The 23,406-nt window shown below is 32.4% G+C and overlaps 3 protein-coding genes and 1 long non-coding RNA gene across 6 annotated transcripts; 1 reads left to right on the top strand and 3 right to left on the bottom strand.

Moving 5' to 3' along the window:
• Positions 1-532: 532 nt before the first annotated feature.
• On the bottom strand, positions 533-9,255 carry LOC114187855 (ABC transporter G family member 31-like). Its single transcript, XM_028076242.2, has 23 exons — positions 8,707-9,255; positions 8,355-8,475; positions 7,799-7,887; positions 7,421-7,505; positions 6,847-7,003; positions 6,684-6,760; positions 6,441-6,585; positions 5,733-6,034; positions 5,362-5,643; positions 4,737-5,053; positions 4,487-4,647; positions 4,301-4,404; positions 4,047-4,203; positions 3,726-3,901; positions 3,292-3,624; positions 2,913-3,203; positions 2,741-2,824; positions 2,495-2,628; positions 2,086-2,313; positions 1,811-1,982; positions 1,636-1,723; positions 1,291-1,457; positions 533-1,188 (listed from the first exon to the last, which is right to left on the bottom strand). The coding sequence occupies exons 1-23, from the start codon at positions 9,042-9,044 to the stop codon at positions 907-909; spliced, it is 4,290 nt and encodes a 1,429-aa protein (XP_027932043.2). The 5' UTR covers positions 9,045-9,255; the 3' UTR covers positions 533-906.
• Positions 9,256-15,872: 6,617 nt separating this feature from the next.
• On the top strand, positions 15,873-18,404 carry LOC114187859 (RING/U-box superfamily protein). Of its 3 annotated transcripts, XM_028076245.2 has the most exons (6): positions 15,942-16,078; positions 16,359-16,428; positions 16,615-16,765; positions 17,078-17,144; positions 17,288-17,519; positions 18,021-18,404. In XM_028076245.2, exons 1-6 carry the CDS (start codon positions 16,066-16,068, stop codon positions 18,229-18,231), a joined length of 744 nt encoding a protein of 247 aa, XP_027932046.1. In that variant the 5' UTR covers positions 15,942-16,065; the 3' UTR covers positions 18,232-18,404. The 3 variants fall into 3 exon arrangements, with proteins under 3 accessions (XP_027932047.1, XP_027932046.1, XP_027932048.1); XM_028076246.2 differs by lacking the exon at positions 16,359-16,428 and having other exon boundaries at positions 15,873-16,078; XM_028076247.2 differs by lacking the exon at positions 15,942-16,078 and having other exon boundaries at positions 16,359-16,453.
• Positions 18,405-18,925: 521 nt separating this feature from the next.
• Positions 18,926-20,413, bottom strand: LOC114187857 (ammonium transporter 1 member 3-like). The gene has a single exon (XM_028076244.2). It carries the CDS (start codon positions 20,411-20,413, stop codon positions 19,031-19,033), a length of 1,383 nt encoding a protein of 460 aa, XP_027932045.1. The 3' UTR covers positions 18,926-19,030.
• Positions 20,414-21,757: 1,344 nt separating this feature from the next.
• On the bottom strand, positions 21,758-22,200 carry LOC114187864 (uncharacterized). Its single transcript, XR_003605359.2, has 2 exons — positions 22,129-22,200; positions 21,758-22,007 (listed from the first exon to the last, which is right to left on the bottom strand). It is a non-coding gene; the product is annotated as an uncharacterized LOC114187864 (long non-coding RNA).
• Positions 22,201-23,406: the final 1,206 nt, after the last annotated feature.

Genomic DNA, 23,406 nt, shown 5'->3' with positions numbered 1-23,406 from the left:
GGTGTGGAGCTGTTTCACAAGCTAAAATTAATTTAGTGTCTTAGTTTTAAGAGTAGTTAAATGAAAAAAGTTTTTTTTTTCTATAACATTGGATTTTACATCATCAGAAAAATCTAACTCATTTTTCCTTTTTAGTTTTTCCCTTGAATATTTCTCTAAACATCTTAAGTATAAAAAACATTCAAATCTTTTACATTTAGTGACAAGGAAGATCTATAAGAGAATATTATGAGAAATTTCAGTTCTTTGTAGTGCACTGATAATTTTAGATAAATTATTTAAAGTAATGGTGAAGACTGATTCTTCCCCAAAATTTCCATTCTTTCCTTTTTCCTTATGACAGTGCTAGAATGCCAACAACCATGTGTTCTAAGAGTCCTTGATATCTCTTGGATAAATCAATTACACATTGCAAGTATTCTGATTTTGTATTATGAATATTTATACAATTTTGCTTAACTCTTTTATATCATATGACTCTTTTTCTGACTATATTATGCAGTATTAAATTGATAGTAAAAGAAAAAAAAACTCAGCTCAACATGATGTATATTTATAACTAATAACTTCATGTACATAGCTGAAATTTAACAGATGATCAGGTAAGAATACCCTCAGAAAAGGATTGACATTCATTTTTAATGATAACTCTTCCTAATTGCTGGCTTACAAGGATAAAATCTAGGTAAAATAAGAACAGAAATTGGAGCTTCTACAAGAATTGATTGAGAAAGGACCAGGCTAAACAAGAATAGGGTCGATGGCACGATTTGATCCCCATAATAAACTGAAATTCATGTTTAGTTCCTGATGACTTTATTTGAAGATTGTCCAATAATGCAAAAATCATCAATCATTGATGTTTAGCAGTGTCTTCTCTGATCTTGAACTTTCTAAATTCTTGAATCACCTCTTTTGGAAGTTCAAGACTTTAACTGACACGGCAAAGGAACCAAAGAAGAGGATGTTGAAGCAAATAAGCACAACGACTGAGAGCAACACTGATGACATTCCATTAATGGTTTGGTCATATCCAAGAGTAACAGAAATATACTCTTTCACAGTGCCTTGGAATCCAGGACCCTGAATCATTTCTTCCACATCGCCAAGCTGAGATGTGATAATGCCACGAAGTGTCCATGAAACTGGGCAGAGATAATGGAACCAAATCCACCATACCGGAATATGCTGGAACATTGCAAGACTCGTTGATATTAGGCCAAGACACAAAAAAAAAAATGTTAAGATACATCTAATGTACAAAGTTATATAGGCTGTTGTTTTACTCACAGATTTTGGAATAAGAAACCCGGATACAAGATTCCATAGAGAGTAAAATGCAGAAGAAATAACTGCTGCAAAGTGTTGGGTAGGTGTAATTCCAACAGCCATCATACCGTAGAAGGTAAAGTACATGAATGTAAGGAACAAGAACACAAGATAGAGCAAAAACTTTCCTGCATTCGAGAATAAAGCCGTAGTCTTGTGTTAGAGTTTGTCTGAGGACAAATTTAGGAATCCAACATGAGAAAATATAAATATGTAGGTAGAAAATTTCTCAGCATTTGGCAGCTGGGACCACCGATTTTATTCATGTTGAACATCTTATATCAATATGGAAACTTGAGATCTTACCAGCATCCCTTTCAAAATTGACCATGTAGTATGTGATTACACCAAATACTATTGTCTGAACAGCAACGTATGGGATCTCCACCAGTCCCTGATAATAAGATAAAGTAACTGTGAAATATGCAATCTGAAAATGAAATATAGTCCTGAAAATCATTCCTGGTAAAATGGCACTTACCTGGGCCATTGCATATGAGATTGGAGAGTACATTCCAGCTGCTTTCTCTCTATAAAACACTGTCCTTTCTATTGAAACAACAGGTTGTACAGAGGATGCATTGTTTACTCCAAGGAAAAGGCATGCAGAAAAGAGTGCACCCATAATTACATACACTTCATGTGTTGTTCCCCTGCAGAACATTCAGTGACATAGTTATCATAAATACTTTTGCTTCTGTTTTCATTGATAAGATACTTTTTCTGATGGCAAATGAGATTATGACGAATGCATACCTCTTTGTGCCGATGTCCCAAAATACAGTACCAAATATCAGGGCGCATATTATTGTAAAGAATATTCTCATTGCATTGTAGGGTGGACTCCTCCAGTATACTATATTCTGCTTCCATAAACACTTGAAAAATTGTGCCATTGTGTCTTGGGAGTATAGTGTGTCAAACTTCAAAGGTTGTGAGCCAGGAGGAGGTTGACCATGTTCCTTAATGGAAGATAACACCCCCCTGAGGTAAAGATGTGTCAGAATCATTTATCCCACATGGAAAACAATCTTTCTGTGAGCTTTTGTTATTAAAAGTGTTATTATTGTTATTGTTGATCATATTCATAGACCTTATCTATTCCTCAAATACAAAAATTGTAAGGGAGATCACGCCATTAGCACACAAGAAAATAAATAAGAACCTGAATTGTTCGGAATTATCGTAAACTTCGGCAAAGTCTACACCAAGTTTCTGTTCAATAGCTGGTGTGGTAACCTCAAGCATCCATGTAGCTGGATTGTAGCCATTGGGGATTGGAGTGATTCCTTCAAGGGACTGCAGAACAAATAGGAATGGAATTTAACACTTTAAGAAATAATAAACTCAACAAGATAAAAGTAGGAATGGAATGTGAAAATATATAAGAAATGATTGAAGAGAGTGTTACCTGGAAATATTTTATCATGACATCTGATTGCTTACCAATCTTTCCTCCATAGATGACTCGTCCTCCACGTTTCATCAGAAGTAACTGAGAATGAAGAATCAAAGTTTAGACCTACCTAATCATTAGTTATAACAATGGTAAATTGACTGGAGATAGTAATTGAACAACTAACCTCATCAAATGCTTCAAAGATATCAATACTTGGCTGATGGATGGTGCACACCACTGTTCTACCAGTATCAACTGTATTGCGAACAGTTCTCATAACAATGGCTGCTGCACGTGCATCAAGTCCAGATGTAGGTTCATCCATGAAGATTATGGAAGGGTTTGCTACAAGCTCCACTGCAATTGTCAGTCTCTTTCTCTGCTCTGTTGATAAGCCAGAACTACCAGGCATTCCAACCAAAGCATTCCTTAAACTATCAAGCTCCACCAGTTTCATTACTTGTTCAACAAATTCCTGAAGAAGAGATCACCATGTCAATGATCGATCATAATTAGGCATGCTAAGCTATTCATTATTGTCACTGGTTCAGTGAGGAACTTACAAGCTTTTTCTCCATGCTTACTTCCTTTGGAAGCCTTAATGAGGCAGAAAACCACAAGGACTCCTCAACTGTAAGCTGAGGAGAATGTATGTCATTTTGTTCAACATATCCTGAAATTCTGGCAAACGTTTGTTGCACTTTGGGATGGCCAGATATTTTAATTTCACCCTCAATATATCCTCCTGTTTTCCTTCCAGCAAGAACATCCATCAAAGTGGTCTTTCCAGCTCCACTTGATCCCATCAAAGCTGTAAGGACACCAGGTGCAAAAACGCCGCTCACGTTTGACAAGAGCTTCAGCCTAGTTTCTCCTACGCCTTGTTTTGCAATCTCCTGGTGAAAGCAAGTTTATTCAGAAAAAGTTAATCATGAAACAACTTCTACTTGTCTTTGAAAACGCTGCATTCATGAAACTGAAACTGAAATGCCCCCACCTGTGGCATATCAACGTAATAATTGACACCATGGAATGTCATTGTCATAGGTTCAAAAGGAAGAATCATTCCCGAGGCTTTTCCTTCATCACCACTAGATTTGGATCCATTTTTATCAGAACTCTTTTGTGAGTCATCTTCATCAGCTAGAAGAATAGATCGTGCTTTTTGGAGTGCTGTGGCAAGCAAAGCAACAAGATTATTAAACTGGTATTTGACTGGAGAAAATGATAGTCTTTGGAAATCAACCATTGCATACAAAAAGAAACTCCATTGATGAAAATGTGAATAGAAAGATGAGAAAAACTGTTCTAAACTTACGATTTAGATAGCTCAAGCCCCACGTGACCAAGCAGTTGAAAATAATTGTGTAGAGTGTTAAGACTCCAAAACCAATCCAATACCAGTAATCATCAGATGGTAAGCTGTATCCGTTGAGAATATTGTGACCAACTGTGTCTCCCCCAAAAGCAGAATGCTAGAACACAGTTTTCATAGTTACATAAATCTTCTACAAAACCACTAGCAATAAGGATGGAGAAGCTAGAATAAATTAATTAGCATGTATGAAATACCTGCATCCATCTAGTAGCAGTAAACTCATTGACTGAAATTGCTCTTTGTCCATAGGTAAGAGGTGACAACCAGTAACCCCAAATCCACCATGGCTTAATCATAGCTGAAAGAGTAACAATCAAATCATTAACAACAAAACTGCCTTAATATCTGCCTTTTATTTAATGGTTGTGGCTGCAGCCTACCTTTTGGGATAATAAATCCTCCCAGCAAGAAGATGATCATCAATGCAGCTGATCCAAATGTATTAGCAATGACCATATCACGTGCAAGAGCAGCCATGAACCGGAAGAGACCTAGTGCCATTTGGTGAAGCATAAGTAGGAGAAGCATGTAGCGGAAAAACCTGAAATAGTAATCAGAATGCAAAGGGTATTAGTCTTGAATATTTTCTAAATGAAAAAAATTCCCAACAAAGGGTGTAAAGATAAGTACCTTCCAGGAGCTGGGGCAAATCCAACAGAGTAGTACACAACACAAGTCCATACAACAGCTTCAACAAGGGAATATGGTACCCCAAGAATCCAAGTGGCCAAAGACCATGCCCATCCAGGGTAAAATAAATTGCCTCTTTGTTTGTAGAAGACTGGTAGCCGAGCTATCATGAGTGACAACTCAGAATATCCATTAAACATCATGTGCACCAGTCCAAAAAATAGTGCGGATTGATAGAGATTGCCATAAGTCTCATCCTTTTCATGAAACCTTGTTTCTAAGAACATTGTGCATGTGACAAGTCCAACAAATGTGACCTTTTACAGCAAGAGAATTTGTCAAATTTAAAATTATAAGTTGCCTTCAAACAATGATTAAGAACTCTGTTTGTGTATAGTGTATTTTGAACTGTAAACTAATGATCAGCTTGTTTATATGTTTTCCATGTTGAATTGCTTGATTGGAAATGTGTTGGAGATAATCTATAATCTACATTTAAATATGAAATATACTTTTAAGTTGTAAGAAATTAATGGTTGGAGCCTTTATAACTTGGATAAAATTAAGAATTGAAAAAACTATTAATAGAAGCAGTGGATCACAATTTAATTGGGTTTGTATATACCTGGCAGGTCCTGAAAATGTAAAGAAACTTGTGTCCGTTGAGCAAGGTCAACTCTCGTGACAAACAAGCCTTAAAGAGCTCCCATTTTGGCACAGCAAATCTAGATGTGGGCAAAGCTGAAGGATGACTCTTTGATTTATCAAAGGGTGCAGTAACCATGGATTCCACAGACTTTCCAAATCTAGAGTTGTTAAAGGCTTCTGCAATCTCTGGCACTGAGATAAATTTATAGGGCTTTGAAGGATCAGCCCAGTATTGAGCTTGATCTTTCTTGGAGGTCACCTGACATAGGAAAATACCAAGTTTTAAGCAATAATAACTTCTTAAAGCATTTGAGTTTGAAAGTTAAAAACCAAAAAATTTACAAATACCTCCTGAAGAAAATCTGCAACTCCCTTGCGGGGTGGAAGTTTAAAACCTAATGATTCAAAGAACTCCAGCACATCTTCTCTGGGACCTTGATATACCACATATCCATCTGACAGAAGCAAAAGATCATCAAAGAGCTCAAATGTTTCTGGTGCAGGCTGAAGTAGAGCCACGAGTACAGTAGCTTCCATTTGATGAACAAAATTTCTTATGCATTTAACAATCTGGAATGTTGTAGAGCTATCAAGTCCAGTTGATATTTCGTCCAAAAATAGAGCCTTTCGAGGTCCAACAATCATTTCTCCTGAAGAAAAAATTTGAAAACCAAAAAGTTTGTCATTGCTAGCTACAATTTTCAGCTTCAATTGGTGCCTCTGGTAATGCCTTAATCTTCTGGTATGTATATAAACAGTCAAAACGAACATGGATTCAAATTCCTGATGTGTTAGTTTCTCTGTTCCATTATATATTAGTGCTCTATCTTACGAATAAAAAGCAAAGTTGCAATTGATTCAGTCAAAGCTATACCTTTTACATTAAAAGTGGAAAGAATTAACTTCATCCAAAAAATATAGGGACTGAAATTGGACCCTTTTTGCATGTAATATCAAAGAGCTAATCCAGTTAGATTTAACATAAGGATATATCACCACAAGAGTCAAATTCCAAAGAAAATTGCAATAAATTCCAAGACAGGGGTGAGAGATCACCTGTTGTAACTCTCCTTTTTTGGCCACCAGAGACACCCCTTAACATTTCATTTCCCACTACAGTATCTGAACATACATCAAGACCAAGCACTTTCAAAACATAATCTGTCATCACATTGTGCCTTTTCCCACCAACAAGTGATGCCTGTTGAGTAAAATCCGTTTCAAAAGACACGAATTAGAGAACATCCATGAACTTGAGTATATGCATGATTTTTCACATATTATTTAAGATGAGACGACCTTCATGAAGGCATCAATTTCTGGACTTGGCATGATGTTCTTTTCCTTCTCCAAGCGTTCCAGATTTTTCACAATTTCTGTTTGTGACATTAGACAAGTAAATTAGTATTAGAACTGTGAAATGGAAAATAAAAATAATGAAATTAGTACATCATACACATACCTGCATCACTGGAACCTTGACATCTGTTAGCAAAATCAAAAGTTTCTCTCACTGTCAGTTCTGCAATGTGATTATCAGTTTGGCCAGTGTATGCAGAAGCCCTTTGAACGCAAAACTCGCTTTGCTCATGGCCATTGTATGTGATACTTCCACTTTTCTGCAAAGGTATTACAAAAACAAAGTTGTAATATAATTCTAAGATGAGAATGAAATTTTGAAAATGATTTAACGTCTCAAAATTCAGAATTTGGCTCATTCCAGTTAGATAAAGGCTATACAAACCGAACCAATGGTATAATGATTATAACACATTGGTTTCATACTTTCCTTTTTGCTGTACAATAATTGGAGTACACAGACAAAATGGTTACTATAGACACCAGTTTTTGAAGAAATCCTATATATATAAAAAATTTGACCAAGTTAGGTTGTGCTGCATAATAGTTTAGTAGTATTTATTTCAAAGAACCACACTGTAACTATAATACTTCACAAAATAAAAAACATTAGAAATTACAAAATGTAGAGTAATATATATATTTATGTGTGTGTATATATATAGAATTTGTACTACCTTGAGATTGCTATCAAGCTTTCCCGAAAGAGCCAAAAGTAAGGTAGTTTTGCCCGATCCAGGAGGTCCTAACAACAACGTCATCCTACAAACAACACATAACATTAAGCTTCATTTTCATCACAATGCAAGCATATATGAAACTGGAATTTCTCCACATTTAAAAAACTATTATAAAACACTTCTCATTAGAAACAGTATATGCTTCATACATTATTATACTAATCGACTCAATTCACTAGCCCGCTGCATTTTTTTTAGCTAAATTTAAGTACTTTGTTTTTTCATTTCTACACAATGAGGTGAAGCTAGATTAGTATATATATACTTCCATGAAGAAAATACATAAATAATGTAACATAACAGAAAAAACATTACCTTCCAGGCTTGATAACACCACTGATGTTATTCAAGATGGTCAAGGAATGTCTCTGAGGTCGACCTATCCCTATGCCGGCTAGCATACCCTGGATGCCATTATCACCAATATAAATCAGTTTGCATTGTAAGTTTTTTCACTAATCACTAACAATATCGGATAGAACAATAAGAAAAAACATAAATAAATTCATCTTATAAACTTAAAGTAAGTTATCTATACATTAAAATAACTTTTGTATACGATAATATGATAATAGTGTTTCACAGTTTTCAGAAAAGCTTGTTTCACTTTTCTTATTAACATTCTTTATGCACAAGTACTTATAAAGAAACACTGCTGTTGGAAGTTATGATCTTATGCATGCTGTTCAAATTCTTCTATTACAAGACTGATTCTAAAGAGTTATATAATTGAACTAATGTTATTAAACATATATAGAACATAATCAGTATTTTCTTAAAAAAGTAATTTGATAGTAAATGCTTTTATCTTGAATGTGTATGTGTGTGTATCTATATATATATTGTATGAGAGTGAGTAAAAGGTATTAACCTCAAACAAATCCCGTGTGTGATTGATCAAAGTTGGCAGAGCTCTTGAACCTATCTGAACCTCAGCTCCGATTGTCAAGTTTCTGTATCTCACCTCGATGCTTGGAACATCCAATCCAACCCTTTTGCATTCAGCAACACAAATAATTTAAAAGCAAAATCATATGTACAACTTTTCATGCATGTGTATAATATTCAAAAACAAGCCTCAGTATGAATTTAGTTTTCTGGTGCTTATATTAATTTTCTGAAAGTGTCAGTATGAACTTTTTCTCATATATTTCGCAAGAAAAAGTGTAGTTCTTAATCTGATAACTATTTGATCTAACATAGAAGATGAGAAAGTGTTTTACTTGTTATAGCGTTCCTTGATGGCAGAAAGAAGCTTGTAATTGTCTTGTTCGTTGGTAGCCAAAGCATCCTTGACGACGCGTTCACGGTTGAAGCGATCCAGCTTCCTGACATCAACTTGCTCCAAACCCTTGCCTTTTTTCTCCCCTTCATCGTTAACTCTGGAAGATGCTCTCCTTATCAACGCCGTGTTGACACGCTTCTGCGACGGCAACCGCAGCAGCGCCGCCATTTGAAGCTCCTCCTCGTCCTCCTCCACCCATTCTGCATTTGAAGCCTTAGCAAACGACTCCTTCCCCGGTTCCGAGGACATGTCGAAACTAAAACCTGCTATCGCCATCTTTTTCTCTTTTTCCTAAGAAAGTCCCCTCCTCTTTCCTCCTCTTTTCTTCAGATTTCTTTCTCTTTAACAAAGAAAGAACCTCCGAAAAGAGGAGGAAGAACACTACTTCCTACTGAGTTATTTCTCTATCAGAGAAAACACAAGGGGAAAAAAGAGAAATGTTAAAAATCTAAGGAAGAGTTTTAGGGGGAAAATGAATGCAAAGATTAAAGTTTTGAGATTAGGTATTTATATGCATGACGAGAGGAGGGAGGGACCGAGTCTTATGCATGCAATGGTTTTTGTTTCCAAGAAAAAAAGTTAGCGTAACATTTGTCTGTTTCCTTTCGTGGATACAAATAATGCTTGTACAATTGTAATGCAATTTTGTAAAAAACCTTTCCTCACACTTATTATCCTAACAATATTCAGTTTTTAATTAATCTTCTTGATAGAAGGTTTAATTCAACTCACACTTTATATAATATAAATGACATCTTTCTTTTTTGTCATTTTTAAGGTATTATATACATATGGTTGAAACATATAAAAATGGATATGATCTCTTTTCTTTAATATGTTGTATTTTATTTTTTAAGATCATACGAAAATAATTTTTTGACAACTAAATTTTGATAAATTTTTTTAACAATTTTAGGTGTTATTTTTTAAGTGGTTTTCCATCTTTGCATTTTATCATTTTCGATATTTTAAAATTATTTAGAAGATATCGTCTCATTTTATAAAAAAGAATTGTTAAAATTTACTAGTCAAAATATCATTATCCAATATTAAAGATTATATGAAGATATGGATGTTCATGATGTGCGTAAACTTTAAGAACACACCGTGGACGAGTAGATCAGGCAGCCAGTGCTATGAACTTCAAGAACCATCTTTGCACGCGATGGACTAGATCAGACAAGCCGCTGCTGTGAACTTCAGCCTTGGACGGTGGTGAAAAGGGTGGATACGGCGGAGGCTTGGGAGATTTGGCCGAGGGTCGGCATCGACGGTGGGCGGTGGAGGAAGAAGAAGGGGCAGAGCCATGTGCATGGCGTGGAGGAGGAAAAAGAATGAAAGGAAAAAGATATGCGCAAAAATGACTTTTCACTATACTTATGGAGGTGCAAGGAAAAAATTTGGGTTCTTTACCCGGTTTTTTTGTGTTAGATTTTCTGTTCAAAACACATTGATGGTTACTATTTTAAAATTTTAAAATATTTTAATTTTTTTTTAAATAATAACATAATATATTTTTATTGATCAGCAGAAAATAACACAAAAAAATTATTAAAGAATCTGGATTTACAAAATGTCGAGGTATAAGAAGAAGTACCCCACATAAGCAGTTTATATATGATACTCTTGTACTTGGAGATTGGATGAACTTATGAATATGTGTGGTAAAAATAATCATACAATTGTTTGGGTGTCATGCTTGAAGATAAATTTTCATAAATGTTGATTAAAATTGTGACCATTGGTCGACAAAAATACCAGGATTAAGTATGTTTTTACTTTCTGAATTTTGATCTAAAATTGAAATTTGTCTGTTTGAAATTTTGATGCATTTTGATCCTAAACTTTAGAAATGAATGAATATAGTTATTTTAACTCAATTATGTTAACTTTTTTTGACGTGTCGAATGCTTCTCATGTTAGTATTGAAGTTATTTACACTGTTTAACATATTCATGGTTCAATATCTATTGAAAAATGTATTTGACACCTAAAAAAAGTTAACATAATTGGGTTTAAATGACTATATTCATTCATTTTTTAAGTTTAGGGACCAAAATGTATCAAAGTTTCAGACACAGACGAATTTTAATTTTGGGTTAAAGTTCAAAGACCACACACCTACTTAACCCGAAATAATATATGTATAAGTAGTTCTTTTGTTTTAGACTCTTTGCATAATACATAGTATTGTTTTTCTAGTAAACTTTTAAAATATATTTATTAAAAAGCAAACTTTAAATCTAATTCAAAAAAATAAATTTTAAATCTAATTTTATTACATAAAATAAATTTGTAAAGTAGGATTTTTACTTATATATAATATAAATTCGTCTTTAATAATATTGACCGATACTTATTTTGAAGTTCAAAATATATTAATTGATAGATGCATGCGCTATCTCTTGAAAAAATTTCACCATTAAGAAATGACCATATGTTTCAAGAACCAAAAACAAAAGTTTTGTAATTTTTGTCACTCTTACAAAAATGTGTTTTTATTTAAAATACAAAAAATGTTTATAAAAAGCTAATTTCACGCAAGAATGTCCAGAATGAAGGATAATCAGAAGAAAGAAATAGAACTGTATCACTCTCTGACAATTAGATAATATATTTTGTAATTAATTATAAAAATGTTATATGACTGATGGATTTAGAACCTTATGATATGTTTTGTGATTAATTACAAAATGTTATCGTTATATGGAGGTTGGATTTAGAACCGCATAATATATATTGTAGTTAATTAAAAAATGTTACAGCATCACTTTTTATAATGGTTGGATAAAAGCCGTCATAGTATATTTTTAATTAATTATAAAATTATTATAGGATTTGATTTTAACGGTCATAAAAACAACTCTTTTTCAACTAAACAAATGTTATATTTATTAAAAGTCTTATTTGCTATATATTTCATGTTTTCAAATAAAAGAGTTAAATGATCAAGGAAATACTCATAAGTGAAGGAAGACGATTAACTAGCATGATTAAAATAAAGAACTAAGGGAGAGTAAATTGATATAAGTTTTCAATATGACATTGATTAATTTGATGATTTATCTCCTTTGTTTTCTCTTTAGTAAAACATTTCACAAGATATCTTTATTTATAACGGTAAGAATTAAACCACATGTCACCAATTTTATACCGATTAATTAACACGATATTTTAAATGCATAAAAAACTCTTAGAAATTACAAGAAAATTAAATTGTGCTTTGTGAAATTTATAGTGAAGCAACAAATGGTGACGGTGCCTACTGTCATGGAAGAAAATACAATTCGTTCGAAATAATAATAATAATAATAATAATAATAATAATATTATTATTATTATTTTAAATAATTTCAAAAAAATTGAACATAAAACAAAATCAAAATAATATTTTTATAATTATATATATATATATATATATATATATATATGAGGGGCTTAATTTTAAATTTTTCAAATTTGAATTATTAATTAATAAACTAATGATTGTTTGGTGAAATTGGCACAAATGAAGTAGTTGTTTGGTGGATAGTATTGTCTTTTCACATAATACCATTTTGGGCCCAACAAAACTTAGGGGCGCCGCTATCTAATACAGCAATATGATAGAAACCACCTTTTATCATAAACCTGTCTCAGAGAGCCTTGGTGTAAGCACGAATTTTTTATTTCTTTATTTAAAAAGGATTTTTAATAAAATTATTAATTATTATTTTATGTAAATTTGTAAATAGTAAATAATAAGATTTAAAATAATAAATATTAGTGGTGGTGTTCAAGGCTTTATAGTTTAAAAAATAATGTATATTTTCTTAAAATAACATTATTATGCGGTAAATATTTTTAATGTCCGTTTTTATATATAATTTAAATTAGACAATCAGAATATTAAATAGATTGTGTTTTTACTAATGTATGCTGTTTTGTTAAAATAAATTTATTAGATTTTTATAGAAGTATACAAGTATTAGTTTGACTAGATATTTAAACATCTTCAAATGTGACTAGATATTAAATATTTTAAAAAATATTTATTTTTGTTATCTTTATTAATCACGAGAAAATAAAGAATTTCAAAAATGTATTATGGGAATTGTTTCTTGAATTTTTAGTTATAGTGCATTATCATCCATCAACAATTTAGAATTGTGGCATTGGACAATGACACTAACCATGGTCCTAACCACAATGCACTGAAATGAGGTAGCTCATAAAAGATAAATGGATAAAATAGATCTTAGGTTTTATTTGAGTCAAAATACTCACTATATTTTTCGAACTTTTTTTTTTCATTTTCAATTAGTCAAACATTTTGTGCAATAGTTATTTCACAGAGTGCACCCAATTCGACCACCATTGTATATTGAACAGTTTCTGAATGTCAAATAATTAAATTTACCACAGTACCATGTACTAATTGTTCATTACACTCGACGTTAGATTTTTTTTTATGTTAAATACAATATTCTGAGTCAGGTTTACTTTTGACATTGTACATCACACTGATTATATCTTAATGCAACAACGTAATGATAAGTTTCTTACTTTGTACAATTTTTTACAGTATTACAATAAATATATAAATAAATATAAAATAAAATATTTGCAAATAAGTCAAACTATTAACTTACTAATACGTGGTAGGTTAGGTTGAATTATAAAATTTTTAATCTATCAAAATAAACTGAATTAAATGAATCATTTTGCAGCTCAATAATAAGTCAATTTATATAAGTTTGGTTAAGTGACTTTGACAAAAAAATCGCAAAACCAGTCAATTTGTCATATTTTGGCTCTCCTCACCTTTAGCCTGCCAAAATAGACTAGGCTAGACTGGCTTGCTACTGGAAAACGGGTTCAAAATTGCAACCCGCCCCAAGTGGGCTGACCCGCCACCTTTTATTTTTTAATTTCTATAATTTTTTTTTTATAAAATTTGTTTACATATATACTTATAAATACATATTTAGAGCATATTTAATCATATATGTTTTTTTAAGCTTTTAATTGATCGATTAATATCTTTAATTGGATAAATTAAACTAATTATTAAATTTATATGTTAAATTACTTTATTATCATTAATAATTAGAACTTGATTTGTAAGTGTCAATGATTTAAATTATAATAGTATTGTATATTAACATTTATAAAAAAAATATAAAAAATTTATTTATTTTTAATATTTAAACATAAAAATATTTAAAAAAGGACCAATGAACCAGGACGAACTGACCTGTCTTTGACCCACCAAATTGATGGATTAAGTGAGTCGGACCAAAGCAAGTTAACGGATTGAAAACTTCAATCCAACTTGTTCTTTTCTTAAGAGACTGACGAACTAATCCACTTTAACATCCCTTACTTTGATACCACCACTAAAAGAAATTAGATAAATAATTTATCTCGGTGATATAATATATTTATAAATATCTTGCGATAAAATTATCTTAAATTCATTGTACCACTTAAAATATGAAATTATGATAAATGAATATGAACAAATATATATATAAAAGAAATAATTATATATATAATATTTATAAATATTTTGAGATAAAATTACCTGATTATACCACTTGAAATATGAGATTATGATAAATGAATGTGAACGAATGTATATAAAAGAAATAGTTATATATATATATATATATATATATATATATATATATATATATATATATATATATATATATATATATATATATATATATATATATATATATATATATATATATACACGAATAACGATAACTATTTCTCTTCTGTAAATTGTTTGTTTTTTATTCTTTTAAAATTGTGGATATAAGATTATGTAACATTAGTTTTGTTATTGATATATTCCTAAAAGTATTATAACTTTGTTTTAATATAGATAATAACAGAATATAAAAGTTAAAAAAACCTCTAAAAATAATTTGACTCTAAAACTGGGAAAAAAAATTTCTTAAGAAAATCTCCTATTGAAAATATTAATGCAGTGTATCTTCGGTTATTCTCTGGAATAATATAGATGATGGCTATCAATATTTATATTATCTAGAGAGCGAAGTTTCTAGTTACTATATATTAAAAAAACCACCAAACCTTATCCTTTCAAATAAATGCTAGGTTTTCCCTCCGTTTATTCTGAAACAAAAAACTGACATTAAAAAAAAAAAAAAAATCTGTCTGATATCTTTCATTTGTACTTATAACTTTTGTACAATCTTATCCTAAGAAGATTCATTCAATGTGGGTCCTCTTCAGACAATCCCACTTTTAAATATCAAATCTTTTATATCAAAGCTCATCAAAAGGGCTTTTCTTTCCCTTTAAAAAAGATATGCAGGGGCAAAATCGTCTTCTGCTTCATTGAAATATGCAATGTGCTATCTCCAACATGGTAACCCACTTTTCAATACCACTGGCTATAAAGAGTACATAGAATTGAATGGTATTATTATTATTATTTTCTTTTGGAAAACTATTCATGCAAGTTGGGTCATTAGTAGAAGTAATTAAGGTTTAAGATGTTAAATCTTTTAAAAATGAATGCAGTTAACTAAAACAGGATAAGTTGAGACAGAAAAAGAGTGTTTTACTTTTTTTGTCAAAAGAGGGTTTAATTAGTTTGGTTGTTAACATTAAATAACATGGTATTCTTGGTAACAAAATTCTCTCATATGGGTAACTTTCATTAACCAAAAAAAGTAGTTAAAATGAAAAAAAAAAAAAAATTTAAGTGAATTGGTCAGCTAGTGCGTAGATTCCCGAATTTAAGAAAATGTATTTAATATTAGCAAAGTTCTTAAACTTTTTTGGAATGAAAAAAGTATCACAAACTAAAACATAAGTAATTAACACAAAAAAGGATATTTAAAAAAAAGTTAGATTTTGGAGTATTACCTAAAATTAAAACAGACCTTAAAATCCAAATAAAAAACGCGTAAAGAGATAGTTACCAGTAAATTTCTCAAAACCCAAAAAAGCCGACCATATATATTAAAAAAACGAATTTGTGTTTTTTTTACTAACTAAATCAATTTAAATATGTTAAACAAAGTCAACTTTATATTCTTAAAATATATCAACTTATATATTTCACCAACTGAATTAACCTTAATCAGTTAAAAAGGGTAACAGTGCCATTATTAGAGTGTTATAAGCAGATGATATCATATATATCTTGGTATAGTATAATACCATCATCTTTGTGGATTATCCTTGGTTGCATGCAGAATCTTTTTCTGGAAAACATCCATGGGAAAGTGTTCCTTCAAGGACTCTCTAAAGGCTCTGGAAGCTGATATTCAGTATGCTAATACTCTGTATGTTCTCTCTTCCTATCTTGTCTTTCTCTTTAGGGGCAATTCATTGATTGAGTGAGAAGTTCAGCTTCAAAACCTTATATGCATACTCTTCCTATTCCCAGATCAAAATTTGATCTTTTTTCTTTTCTCTCTCTCTGCATAATTGAGGGTCTCTCATGCTAATCACTGAAGTTCAGCACTTTTTTTATCTGATTTTTAAGAATTGATTGTTCCGTCTACCACTTTTTACACCTTTTCTGTAATCCATGTAAATATTGTGCCTTTTTGTCATTTGAAGCTGAATGCTACTCAGTTTTTCTTGAGGTGGTAAAGTGGGACCTTGAAGCTGGGATTTTTTTAAAGAAAAGGTTCATGATCTGCACCTCTGAATTTGTATGAAACCCAATTTCCTTGTTGGAACTTGATAGCATTGACATGCTTGTACTTGGATCAGTCTCACAGATTCTTTTAGCAGACTATGGCCCTTTTCTGATGTGAGTCTGTGCTTAATGTGCTTCTTCTTTTTCCCCTCTTTGCTGTTCTCTCTTTGTTAGGGCATTGGACCATCCAAGGGAAAGAGATGGAGGGTGCTTTCAGATGAGGATATCTTACAGTCCAGCAGCTCCAATTTTTCTATTTCTTGTTCAGTGGGCTGATTACCGCTTGGCTGGTGCTCTGGGTTTGCTCAGAGTTCTAATTTATGTGGTATGTATGTTCTAAATGTTGAAGTTACAAGGTTTTGGAGAGAAAAAAAAAAAAGATAATAACTTTGTTTAAGAATATGATGTGCTTGTGGAAAAGACTGAGTCACTAACCCTTACTTATCATGGTAGCTGCTCAGAAATATGAAATCTAATCCTGAAGTATAATCTGAGATACTCTGATAAATTTAAAACACTTTCCCTGTTTTGACACTAACCTGATGTTCATGTTTCCTTCCTAGTTTTTCATTTCTTGTTCTGAAATTGTCATCATCTGTTTGCAGACTTAATTTTCGTTTAACATATGTATGTGCAGACTTATGGAAATGGGAATAATACAATGTCAATATATGAAAGGAAAGCAAGCATCAGACAATTTTACAGTAAGTATATGCTGTGAAGAAAATGTATACTTGTATAGCTTTATGCTTGTTGCTCACTCTAGGAGCAGCTAGCTATATGTTCTTGATGATTAGCATAAAAGTAACATTTTTTTTTTCTGTTTTTTTGTTTTGATGATAAACAGCTGTTATATTTCCTGCTCTGTTGCAACTTGAGAAAGGCATCACGGATTTGGAGGAAAGGAAGCAGAAAGAAGTGGCTCTTAGGTACAAAGGAAAGAGTGGCTTCACGGAGAGAACACTGTCTGATATTGACATTGAAAGAGAAGAGGAATGTGGAGTTTGCTTAGAGGTGAAAGCTAAAGTTGTGTTGCCAGATTGCTGCCACCATATGTGTTTGCAGTGCTACAGAGATTGGTAAATTTCTCTGGTTCTGATTCAATTACACAATTTCATAATCTCACAAATATTATATTCTTTACAGTCATATTCTATATTTTGCTGTTGATTATATTTTTGAGGTAAAACCAAGTCTTTTCATGAATGAAACATGTGACATTAAAAGAAGAGGATGTCTGTCTCCTCTGTGATGTAAATCATGTGGTGCAGATGTTTCTGTGATCTAAATTTATAACCAAAATTATATCAATGAGAAAATGTTGTATGTCAAAATAGGTGGGGAGCATTAATTCTTCACCGACTTTTTTGAAGACAGAATAATTGTTGACTAAAAAGGTTGAGAATGGTTAAGTTCATAAATTGTTATCATATTGCTTTTACTTTATAAAAAACCAAATCCTTGATTTCATCAATGTCATCCTCTTTTTTACCCACCACACCCCACCAACCAAAATTAGTTTACTTATTATACTAGTTAGTTGGTATGACATATTATGACAATTGTGCTTGTTGATTCAGGTGTCAGAGGTCTCAGTCTTGCCCCTTTTGCCGGAATAGCCTGAAGAGAATCAACTCCGGGGACCTTTGGATTTACACAGACATGAATGATGTTGTTGATATTGGGACAATTTCCAGAGAGAATTGCAAGAGGCTGTTTCTTTACATAGAGAAGTTGCCTTTAATTGTTCCAGATCCCAGATACGTGTTCTATGATCCATTTCTGAGATGAGTTTCTGAGATGTGTTGTGTGGGCTGCACCAAGGATTTTGGAAAACAGTGTTGGTTCACCTTACTTGTACATGCATTTTAGACCAGAATTTAGTTGTATATATTTAATTGCCTTTGTTCCAACCTGCTTCAAGTGGGTGATTTAGTCCTAACCCAAGTTCCAGTATTCTGTTATGATTTCGTGATTTACTCGTTATATTATATAATAATGTTCCTAGTTTTTTAGGTAAACCAAAATTTTATTCAACCATAAACTGTACTTAACACGGTTAGGCCTGATAAGTCAATGATACAAATTCTTTTTATCCAAATTCAATGATACTCATTACTACGGATGCAGCAAATGACTATTGAAAAGGACGTGAAAGTGACAGAATCATGTCTATCCACTGTGTGGGATCCACTCACTTACAAGATTCCTTTTATTCATGATATTTCGAAGCATGTTGAAGCATAACACGAACCCAACTGAACTTGTCCCTCTCATCATCTACTTTGATGTTAATGCCTTTTTTGTTCGTGTTCCCTGGTTAAAAGTCTCATCCAAAACGAGTGAACCAAACACATGTAGTGCCACTCACAAAATTTCATTTATTTCCTTCAGTTACACAATGTTAATCTTTTGCTAAAAATTCAGAAAATAACTCTTGTATCTGTGTTCTTACCGAAAATGGAAATTTATCTGAGAGCTAGAGTTTAATGAATATTATTCAGTAATTAAAATTATTCCAATTATTAAACAATGCGAATCCACAACATAACCAAGGAAAAAGTAACAGACATGTCACACAGAAATGAAACTAGGACAGGGTATGTTGAATAGGCATGTAATCTCCATAAAGTCTGGGATGATAGTTTTCTGGAGCATAAGCATAGCCTCCATGACAAGAAATGTCAAGGCCAGTAACTTCCTCATGAACAGGAATTCTCAATATCTCAAGCTTGTGCAGGGCATAGAATATAGGGCCCATTGTTACACTTACCCATCCAAAGATTGTCAAAATCTCAATCACTTGGGCTCCAAACAATCCCCAACCACCTCCAAGTAGGACACCATAGGGTCTTGAAACCCCAATCTCACCAGAATTATACACTTGAATCACAAACTCCTCTTTGGCAAACAACCCAGTAAACAACAAACCCCAAGTGCCACACCCTCCATGCAATTGGGCTGCCTCTAATGGATCATCATAGTTCAACTTTAGGGCCACAATGTTCAGCCCAATCAGAACCCAAGCCGACACAAACCCGCAAATAATGGCGGCCCACGGCTCAACAACAGAGCATCCGGAGGTGATGGCAACAAACCCACCAAGCAAGCCATTGCACACATCCATCGCATCCCAGTGGCCGACTAACAACCGTCGACCAAACAGGGTAACTATCCCAGCCGTCGAACCAGCTAATATGGTTGTCACGGCAGTTCGACCCACCGAGGTCCAATTACCCTGATCCGACGTGCCGGGATAGGATACAAGGATCTTGTCAAAGGATCCTGGATTGAATCCAAACCAACCAAACCACAGCAAAAACGTTCCAAGCACAACAAGTGTTGCACTATGGCCTCTCAGAGGCATGGGCCTGCCCGAAGCATCGAATCTTCCGGTCCGTGGGCCTTCTATGATGGACCCCCAAAGCCCGGCAACTGCACCAACCAAATGCACCACTCCACTCCCGGCAAAGTCAATGGCTCCTGAGCCCAACAACAAGTGAGTTGAACTTGGACTGAGCCAACCACTGGATGACCACACCCAATGAACCGCAACTGGGTACACAAAGCCACTGAGGAAAAACGAGAAAACAAGATAGGCACTGAATTGAGTTCTCTCAGCTATGGATCCACTTGTGATGCCTGTGACAGCTATAGCAAAAGCCCATTGGTAAAGGAAGAAAGCATAGTCGTAAGTGGCATTTGGAATGTGGGCTAGAGCAAACAAATGAGTGCCGATGAAAGCGTTGGAAGTGCCATATGCAAATGCAAAACCGAAGAGGTAGAAGGAGATGCTACCAACCACTGCATCAACCACGTTTGTGAGCATTATGTTCATAGCATTTTTGGCACGCACCGAACCTGCACATATCATGGCAAACCCAATTTGCATCACAAAGACGAGGTACGCTGAGAACAGAAGGTAGATTGCGTTGATGGAATAAGTCACACTTTCTTCCCATGAAACCCCCATTGTGAAGTGAAGCACTAAGAAATGGGAAAATTGGTATATTAATAGAGATATGCGATATGCGATATGTGTAAACTTTGAATGGTAGTTATGTAGCTACCTTGTGCTCAACCGTTCTAAGGGAGATGATTAAAAATTGAGTTATATAACTAACTTCATTTACGTTTTCTTTTTCATCATTAATGGTTTAAAAAATATACTCTAAACAAGGTCACCCTAACTATTTGGTAAACGCAAAATGCATATATACTTTGAATCGTGTTGTGTTGGTTGTTAAGTTAGCCGTAGATAAAGAGTGATCATAATTGAAAATTGAGTGTTAACTTTCAAGAAATATGTCGTGCTTCCTATAGGCTCTGGAAGTAAGACGAAATTAATGTTTAATTATCTGTATTATATATATAGATAGATAAATAGATTTTTTCTTTTGTGTCCATATTTCAAAACACTAATTTTATTCTTTAAAATATAATTATTTATTAAAATTTTTTATAAAATTATCTATTTTTACTTATTCTCTTTTTTTTTATTTATCAATATTTATTTTTTCATCTTTTCTTATATATTTCACTTTATTTTTAATAAGTATAATTTTATTTTATATATTAACTTAATAATATTATATTATCATCATCTATTAATATAATATCATGTATATTTAAAAAATGCATACACACATATGTGATGTGTATACGCTAGTATAATATATTTTAGTTTGTGTACTTGCTTACTTGTATTAAGCATGATTTTTATATAAAAGATTTATGCTTTGTAAAATTCAAATTCGTTTATATATTTATATTCAAAATTTTAATATATTTTAGTCTTTAAATTTTAAAATAAATGAATATAATTAGAAGAGATTTTCAGTTATATTGATTTTATTTTACATGTCAAATACATCTCAGAATAATATTTAAGTTGTTTATGTCATTTAATATGTTTCCATTCAATCTAAGCGAAAAACACACTTAACACGTAAATTTTTTTCAAATAATGTAGTTAAAATGATTATTCATTCGTTTTTTAATGTTTAAAAATTATAAAATTAAAAAGTCATAAAATCAAAAATTTATAGATAATTTTATAATTAAAAAAAGGCTTAAATTATAAGACTGTCAAATTAGAAAATGATTTAATTTAAAGAAAAAAGAAATTAATAAAATAATTATTTTAATTTTAAAAAGTAAATATAGACAGGAATGCCTCAATTTATGGATTTATATATAGAAGAAGATATGAATATAGTAGATGCACAGATATTTTGATTCTTCAAAATTTTACTTCAAGATTTTAACTTTTATAATTTTCAATTAAACTCCACAAGTGTTTATGGAATGTTATCGATGAAGAGAATCAAGATCTTATTTCTTCTCTTATATAAATTCCACGACAAGGCATGAAATTGTTACATTAAACCTCAACTTTATTTCATTATCATTAATTATTTATGAAACATTCCCATTTTCACCGAGTCCGGTACAACCGCAAATGCAACATCCATTGAGGCAATACTTTTTGCAAGTAGGCTTAAAGCATCGTAAATTTTTGCAATCATTTGCCGTTTGGCAGTTGAATTGACATGCATTCACAAAACCTGCAAAATTTGTTTATCCTTGTCAAAACCTTCATTAAAAAAAATGTTTTATGAGAGCACACATATAACGTAAGTGTAGATAATTGTATACACAGACAAAGAAAAACAAAGAGGAAAATACCTGTTTCAAGTGCTATCAGAAATAAAACTATCAAACAAGGAAACAACAATGAAGCTTTTATAATCAATTTTTCTCACTTGTGGAGTTGTGTGTCTATTGGAATTATTTATAATAGTAATAATAATCAAGTGCATTAATTCTTCATAATAAAAGCTTTTTGTCTTTTCAAATTAAGTACACTAATAATAACAATAAGGGTAAAATGTATGCTTTTCAGAATGAATTAAGTCATCGGGTAGTATTATCACAGTAGCACTACAATTAGAAAGAAATACCGATTAAGCGTGTAAGTTCATTAATTTTCATATGACAAAAACAAATCAAAATCAAGAATTAATTGTTAACATATAAAGTGCACCGATTCCTTAAAATATTTGTAAGTACAAAATAGTATACATCAATTATAAATTGGTCCATAATTGATTTTTATTATTTGTAACTTAATTGGAAGGTTAGGATTAATGTCAACTTGTTTGATCGAATGGACTTAACCCAACTTGGATATGACTTAACTTGTGACATCGTCAAACTTGCATCTAACTTCTAGATCAACCCTATCTAAGGCTAAATTAACATAACCTAATGTGAATTGGGTCTAGTATGAATCTGATTTGACTTGATCTAATTTCACTTGATTCGAGATAATTCGACTTGACTAGGTCAACATGAAACCAAAACTACTCAACTTGATGTATCCTTAACACAACTTGACCCTACATGGTTATGACTCGATTAGAGCCAACATGGAGTTCGATTCGACTTAGTGTGATGTAGACTTGACGTAACTCGACCTAAGGTGGGTCAAACCCATCTTAGTACAAGGTGGGTCCAACTTCACTTGATTTAAGGTAGGCTCTATTAGACTTGGTACGAGGTAAGCTTGACTTGACTTAGCCAGTTGGTGTCTAACTAAACCCAACCTAATGTGGGTTTGACTTGACTCCATTTGGTGTGAGTTCAACTCTACTCGGTCAAACATGGCACAATTTTATGTGGCCCATTGTAAGTTTCACTCTACTTAATCAGTGTGGGACAAACTCGACTTGGTACAATATGACTCGACTCGATGTTGATCTAACTTGACTTAGCTTGACACAAGGCTTGAATTTGGCCCAACTCGTCCCAACCCTGACTTGGACTAATTCGGGTTTGATTTGACTCATTTGACCTAGGAAAGTCTTAACTTGCTTATCTTACCTTGATTCGACTTGGTTTGGTATAAATCCAACCTCTCTCGGTCTGACTCGATCTAATTGAACTTAGACCAACTTAACTTAT

Source organism: Vigna unguiculata, chromosome 6, assembly GCF_037176805.1.
Source record: "Vigna unguiculata cultivar grain cowpea cultivar isolate G323 ecotype 2 chromosome 6, ASM3717680v1, whole genome shotgun sequence".
NCBI lineage: Eukaryota > Viridiplantae > Streptophyta > Magnoliopsida > Fabales > Fabaceae > Vigna > Vigna unguiculata.
This window is presented reverse-complemented; position numbering and strand designations above follow the sequence as displayed.